Source organism: Aplysia californica, unplaced genomic scaffold (assembly GCF_000002075.1).
Source record: "Aplysia californica isolate F4 #8 unplaced genomic scaffold, AplCal3.0 scaffold00749, whole genome shotgun sequence".
NCBI classification, from domain to species: Eukaryota; Metazoa; Mollusca; class Gastropoda; order Aplysiida; family Aplysiidae; genus Aplysia; species Aplysia californica.
Genome location: NW_004798019.1, coordinates 195,977 through 204,019, shown reverse-complemented (window position 1 = coordinate 204,019; position 8,043 = coordinate 195,977). Strand labels below are relative to the sequence as shown.

The window sequence follows — 8,043 nt, the reverse complement described above, 5'->3', positions numbered from 1 at the left end:
GGGGGGGGGGGGGGGGGGGGGGTTGGTCCTGAACCATTGACACACATGATGTTTTGTGTACTGTCCTTTGACTTAAAAGACTGAAAAGTGTGTTATTAAAGCTGTTTTGTATATCTACTGTTCCTGTTTTGTTTTCATCAAGTTAAACTCACTATATCCTGAGCCCCACTAGCATAGGGGAGAAAGGGTGGGTTTTCAAAAAATCATTACTTTCTTATTTATGCCTGTAATTGGCTAAAATTTTAATATATACTATGTTAGAATTGAGATGTAGGCTTCAAATAAACCATCAAGAAGTGCACGTCTATCATGATTTCGTGTGTATGGAGGTAGGACTATTTAACCCCCCCAAAAAAGAAATAAAGCCACTCACAAATGACTGCATTCAAAATTTATAGAAAATCTATTTCTTGCACTGAGGTATTTTTTCTTGTACGGCATGGAAATGGAACAGATAAGCTAAAAAATGGAATCAACATTCATCCTATAATTGCTATAGGAGAGTCTTGGAGGAAAAGTATTTTGAAGTTGAAACCACACATGTGCGATAAAAGGAGTCATCTGTAGAATTGTTATTGGGGCTATTTTCTTATTCTGTTTCTTGTGAAATGTTGCTAGAAAGCCGAATTTGTGCAAACAAAAAGAATTCTAATCGTCGACCAGCTATTTAGATATACTAAGCCCAAAATTTGGGGGGAAAAATTGTTGTAGCTGTTTTTTAACTTGTGATATTGGTTGCAAGTGCTCGAGAAATATTTTGTCAAAATTCAGATTCTAAATGTTGAAAAGAGCAAAAAAAGAAGTACACATTGTTGGTACAATTATGAAAAAGGATGAAAGTTTGTCTTATTTCCTCTCCTTAAAGAATTTGCTTTCTGTTTTCAATACATCTAAGCAGCTTGTTGATGGAATACTCTCCTCTATTTCAGGTTTCCTAGCTTATTTCCTTCCATTAAAGAGGACTACGTAGCATTGAAGATAGTGGAAGCTGTCCTGACAAACAGAAACAAAGTTCTCCTCCCCAAGCTTATGTATGCTGTGGCTTTCTTTTACAGGTATGTTGTGTATTCTTGGTTTTAACGTTAGGCCGCCACCTGAGCAAAATTTAGAAATTCCCTACCATAAAGAATATATACCTATCACATCTGGAAATAGTAAGATACACCCTTACACCTTCCTTCATTCCAAACATATTGATTGTATGTCTCTCCTGTGGAGCATATCAAGGAAGTCGAAATCTGAAGGGAGAGAAGATGTACTCAGACAATTTACTTCCTCTACCTCTACCACCCTAGCAAAGCTGCATCATGCATCATCGATATCAATGGGCAGCCAGAGGAGAAGTGTATTAGGTCACCAGGAACGTGTAATTTAAAATGTGATACCTCTTTGACTGTAATGTGCATTGAGCATTTTTTAGAAAATTGAAATGGGCAGTGTTAATGCTATATTTTATTATTATAATGTTTATATAAACATTCTTTTTTTTTTTGTCGCCAGTATTGCTCCTGTGGCTGCTGTGACGAGCATCATGAAGTTGCTGGGGGTTAACAAAGCAATGGAACAGTACCACGACCACCATCGGAAACTACATGGTCACAGTTAAGCAATGCATAAGTAATGTCATAAGTATGTTCCTCTCTTGGTTCCCTGCCTTTAATTTTTTACACAACACTCTAGTGGTGAGCAACAAATGGGAATGTCCTGTGCTGTGGGGGGTTGACGTGGATTCACACTCATGCATACACATACAAGCACACACATGCTAACACACACACACACACACACATACTCACGCACACACACAAACACACACACACTCAATCACTGCCATGTATTATTATGGGCATGTCTGCTATGTATGATTACTACAAATTTAATATGGTGCATGTGAGAGTATATATGTGTGTCTAATATTATATGAATATAAACACATTTCCATGTCTGTGTGCTAAATTAGAAGAATGTGTGGTTTCTTTTGTGTGACGGTTCACCTACTGCTCTCACATGCATCAAAATTCTTCACTAGGCCTCATGAGGCCCACAAGATCTAGTTTGCCCCACACCTTTGCAATATTGTTTCCTTCCTCTGCTGAAAATGTAATACCCCTCAGGTTCCCTTTAATTTCTTATGAAACATTGTAATCTTCATAACACCCAAAGGGGTGTCGGTCTGTAAGAAGTGTATAATTGTGCTTTGTCTGCTGGAAGTCTGTTGTTGTTTTTTAACCATAGCCTTTTGAAAACATCTGCCTAGCCAGACAATTCAATTCCTCGCATTGCTTGCTACATTATACTTGATGTAATATGACCCATAGGAGCAAGAGGTATAGGTTACGTTTATGTTGCCAGTTTACCAAATTCCTTCGAGCACAAGGCTCATAGATGTAGTGTTACCCGCTGTTTCTTCAACATGCTTAATGCCTTTTTGTCTCTGATAAGAAGGGACGGATGAAGAACTCAATAGAGATTTGGAGGAGAACAAGTTCATCAATGTTATCACTATGTAGTCTATACAAATATGTATATTTCATAACCAAAAAATTTTTTTTGCTAGGGTTGGCATTTCTCTTTCATTGGCAGAAAACAATATTGATTTTGGAATTTTCAAAGAACCTGTCACTGACTGCTGATGAGAGAAATAAATATACGCTCGGTCCTCAGTTATTTTTATTTTTAACTCTTTTGTATTTTGACATTTTATTTGATGTAGAATAACAGGAAAGAAAATGGAAGCAAATGGTTTGTATAGTAATATTAGTACAATGTAATAGTAATGATTTTCAATGCTGCTGGAATCAAAATTTTACTTGTTCAGTTCCTGGTTGATGATGTGTGTCTATACTGTAAGACCATTCTTGCACCAAATTTATCGAGCAATACCACTTTCATTACGTTTTACTTCTGTGATTTTTATAGGAATTTGAATGTATTTTCCACTGTTGGATGTGTCTCTACTCCATTCACCTTGCATGATGTATTTCAGCTCCTGCCCCACTGAAGCCATATGCACTGTGTGATATTTCCTTCTTCTAAGCAACACGATCTCTGATATATGTATGATTTTCCTGTGTGTACATGTGGCTTTACATTGCTTTGCTGTGGATGTTTTTTGGGGAGATGTTCTCAGCGAGTGTTGGTTCGGTGGGTATTCTGGTGTTGATTGTTTCTTTTGACCAACTTTTGTCTTAAATATGATTGACCTAATCTGCCTGTTTGTGCAATGTGGATGTTATCGTGTAGATTCGCTGAGAAAATAGAGCAGAACACAGCGCTTTGCTGTTCTTTCTCTAGACACTTAAAAGTAATCTTTCTGTCATTTTTCTTGTACTGGTATATTACTTCTGTTTGTGGTGAGGAGGAAAGGAATTTTTGTTTTGTTCTAAGGTTAGGTTGTATACTTTGGGACTTTGTACAATCGTGTTTATGTTTAATGCGACCATTTCAACAGAAATGAAAAGAAAAAGGGTTTTATTTGATTCAAGTTTATATAAATAAGCTCTATTGCCCTTGACTTTTCATCTTACTTGAGTGGACAGACTACTTGCTTGAAGTTGTCATTTCAGAGGAAAGTTGTTTCTCATTTGTCTAGTCGAAACCTGAAAGTTTATAAACTGTATACTTTTTGTGTCATAATTTGTTTTAGTTTAATGTAAAGGAGAATAAGCCTAGTCAATAGTGGTGCTTATTTCACCTAATGGCATGTGGAAATATAAGCCATAAGATGGAAGGGCTCCACACTCATTGCTTATTGTTTCCTTTCATCTTTTCTGTCTCAATACTCAATAGCATGAAAACCTGTGAAATTCTTAAAAGCATTAAGAGAAGGGTTTTTATTTTTTCAAACTGAATCGGATTAGAAATGTATCTGGGAACCCTTGATGTTTATTTTGAAACACATAAATGACAGCGTTGCGGCATCTAACAGGCTGCCATGCTGTATTTCCCATAGGGGCAGTGGCGATGATATATTGGAAGAACAATCCAGTCCAGAGTTTCTGTGAAGTCATGTGAGCGGTCGGTTGAATGGTATACATTGTTATAAAAATACAGCCGAAATTGTCCAAGATGGCCACCTATTGTCGTGGAGAAAAGTGATTGTCTTAGACAGGTGAATTTCTTGGACAGTGTTATTATAGCAGAGGGGGGAAAAAAACCAATGGAAGAAATGGGAAGTGGTCATTTAGATATAAGTAATTATCTTGGACAGGTGGCCCTTAGATTAGCTTCGACTGTACACCGATATAACTCTCACCCTTCTGATGGCATGGCATAGTTCAAAGACCTGTGATTTTTCCCAAAGCTCTACATCCGTAAAATGTCTCGTCATTCCATTTTGTCATTATCATTCCTTCCAGATCATTTTATCCTGAAGAAACCTAGGTTTAATAAATAAGACTTTGTTATTACCCACGCCTTGATGCAATGCTGCTGCTTCATTCATCATCTTATTGCCATTTCGTAGTTCTGACATCTACAAAAGTCTCAAATGATGTGTTTCTATCAATTTTTGATAAATATATGTATTGTACATCCCCCGGCTACTTGGACTGTAGGTGAATAGGTGAACAGATCATAACTCTTGTGTTGTGCTTCAGCTTTTTCCAGCGTCACATACTATGAAAGAGTCAAGAAAGGTATTCTCAAACTTGGCGGTCCATACATTTTGTACTTATCAGTTTAAGATTTAGTCTTTTCACAGCACAGTTGACCAATTATTGACCCATCTTGTTTTTTTGGTTTTTTTCTTTTCTTTTTTTTAAAGTCTCAACACATCAAATCGATCTAGATACATCATATCACATAGATGTAGAAGGATTATGCTCTGGTTTTGACCCCAAGGATTACTACGAGTATATTCTATTCCTACACCTCTACCCCTATCTCTACCCTTGACCATGTAATGTTACTATCTTTATAATTCCAGCAGCTCTACTCATGGGGCTGAAATCAGAGTTAGCCAGTCTTTTTTTTCTTTAGAATATCTATTAGACTATATTAAATCATAGTCCAGTGGTATACTGTTGTCGAGCATCGAGATAGTCTAACACCAAACTGACTAACGAAGATGCAAAATTCTGAAAGTGAAGTTAACTTTTCAATTCTAGAGATCAACTATCGTCGTGGTGAAAGGGTAGCCCAGATAAGATTTGGCCAGGGAGGGGGGGATTACTTATGTGAGCTAGATCTATGTATTCCAAACAACCACTCCCTAGTTTTAAAGTCTGTCTGTTGAGGGTGTTCTCTGTTGATCCCAACAGGAGAGACAAGGATTCCTTAGCCAGAAGATTGGCCCGCTCGTTTCCTCTGATGCTTACATGGCCAGGTAGCCGTGCAAACACAATATATATGCTCTCTCCCTGGTCAGCTAAGAGCATAGCAGAGACATGGGCCTTTTTACCTGTAGGAGAGACATAGACATGGCGTTGGTGATCTAGTGGTTAGACTGTAGAGCTTATAACTGAAAGGTTTTGAGTTCAAACCGTGTTGGGAGCCCAATGTTGTGTCTTTGAGAATGGCTCTTAACACAAATTTTCTCCACTTCACCTGGTGGGAATGGATACCCGGCAACAGACAGCGAGAGATCTTGTCAGCTTCTTAGTACTTAAGCGCATGTAATCTACAGCTTGTACTGTGTGCCTCTCGAGAAGCAGAGAATGTTTCTGAGTGTTCTGGGATCTATTGAAGTAATAATGGTTATAAAGCACATAGAGCATGCTGTTGATCGTGGATATGGGCTGTATTAATGCAATTATTATGATTATTATTAGGATTTATTTTTAAAATTATTATTATTATTATCATTATTGTTATGAATGGAAACATTCAAATCCTGACCTAGAAGTTCATGTTTGATTATTCTGAAAAGTTTACCCAACACTGTAGGACGATGATGGTGCATGCCCACCTCATTTATTTGTTAGGATCCATAACTTTAATTCCCCGCTTCTCCTCCAAAACCCTTTTTTTTTCTTTCTGTGGGCCTTGGAGACAATGAAATTAATGCCAGGCCAGGGAAATGATTGGCACCTGCTAAGTCGCTGCATGTACTTACATTTTTGTGCCCACCGTATTACCTTTACTTTCCCCTTTGAACCATAGTCCGTACTGGCTTATATTCAGGCCCGTGCTCCTAAGCTCCCTCGAACCAGCTGCTAGATTTGCGTCACCACATGTTTAGGTGTGTTTGTTTGGCAAGGTAATTAGTACCCATCTTTTGTCCACTGCTTTTCCTTCCAAAAAAAACATTTTGGTAGGTAGCTGACACTAAATAAAATAAAATTTGATAGCTGGATGCAAGACTCTGAGAAATGCCATTTTGCCATTTAGCGTCTGCTGATGTCTTGCACACCCAGCTATGGAAAAGTACTTCTGTTTGCTTGACTGGAGCCGTTTTTAATTTAATAATTATGTATTGTCAAGTTTGAGAATCACTGTTTCCGTCAGTTTATCATATTTTGTTCTGTGTTTTCCCTTCAAAGCCAACCTTTTTAGTATTATGACCAGCGCTACTTGTATATATTATATATACATGCATGTGTTGATGTGAAGTATTTCAATAATTTCATTAAAATGCAGAGAGCCAAATGCTTCTTCTGGGGCTTCATTTTTATTTTTTCTATGTATTACACATGATATTTTGCTAGTCGTGTGTTGCTTAATTAGTGAATTTGATCGCTGTGTGATGGACCGCCAGAAATTTACTACGGTACATTGAACATGCATGCTACATTATAAATTATAGATCCATTTGATATTTCGTGCTCTGCGAGTGCCCAAAACCTGCCGCTGTGAAGCAATTTGTTTCGAGTTTGATCAATCTGCAGCAGTTAGAATGTGAGTGGAGTGCCAGTGCCAGTACCAGTGCAAGGTTTTCCTGTCCTTACTTGAACTTGAATATTACATTTAATTTCCCACCCAAACCTTGCTTAGGAATCATGTTTTCCCACTTAGAAATGACTTACTAATTGTCTGGGCTAGTTAAGCTTTAGCCTTCATCCACAAGGAAAGACATATGAATGAAAATTACATTTTGGATTTTTCATCACTTTAGGCAAGGCGGGAAGTGCGTTCACTGTTTACTACCAAAGTTTTGCTAATTTTAATGCATGAACATTAAAATGTTGTGGTATGATCAGAGGGTTTTAAAGTACTACCATGTTCCTGAAAACTCTCTGGTATGATACTTGATGTGGGAATAAATGATTCTTCATCTGTCATTTGCTGAACTGCTTGATCATGTGTTTATGTCATGATAACCTTGCTATCTGATTGCTGAAATAATAATAATAATAATAGTAGTGATGAAAGTGCTAGCTTAAATTCGCCATCTGACGATATTAGATTATTTGAATCATTACATTACCTTATGCATGATAGACAGACTATTTCCTCGCATCACCATATAACATGTATTATGTTTTTGTGATCATCTATCACATGTGATGGATGGCTGTAGGTCGCCCCTGGTACTGGTAGGTCCTACTTCTTTTCTTTCACTCTGTTATTTTGTCTATTACGATTAGTCTGACTTATTTCCCGAACTCAATGGCAGTTATTGTGTCGATGTGCTTCTACTTCTATACAAATGTCCCATGTGTCAAATACATTAATTATATGCTCCCCTTGTGATCTTTGATGAATCATTATGATCACATTAACTTGTTAAGATGACACAAATCGCCACACTAGCTATTCGATTGTGAGAGTAGTTTTATTGTGGCCGCATCATCTTTTCACACTTTCCACCCAGGCATTGACTTAAGCAGTTGTGTCTGTGGTTACGCTCTTCCTGTTGCATGCAGAGGACACAAGTTTGATTCCTGCGGGAAGTTATTTTATCAAGTATGGATTCTTTGTCTGTCTACTGGGACGGTGTAGCCCACTCAGCAGGGGTTAGCCCTTGGCAGGCAGGATGACCATGACAGCAACCCACCTCCGAAATGAGCTATTTTATGTGAATGGGATGAAAAGCATAAAATTTACAATCCTTTCATCGTCAGGCATTTCCCCATTTTTTTTTTTTACTTTGAAAGTGTAGAC

The 8,043-nt window shown here is 37.7% G+C and overlaps 1 protein-coding gene across 1 annotated transcript in view; it reads left to right on the top strand.

Annotated features, from left to right (window-relative positions):
- Positions 1-2,544, top strand: part of LOC101857833 (short-chain dehydrogenase/reductase 3) — a 9,069-nt gene extending 6,525 nt beyond the window's left edge. The window contains exons 6-7 of the mRNA XM_005109118.2: positions 930-1,055; positions 1,501-2,544. Coding sequence (XP_005109175.1) covers positions 930-1,055; positions 1,501-1,606 — 232 coding nt within the window. The 3' untranslated portion in view covers positions 1,607-2,544. The remainder of the gene's footprint in view (positions 1-929; positions 1,056-1,500) is intronic.
- Positions 2,545-8,043: the final 5,499 nt, after the last annotated feature.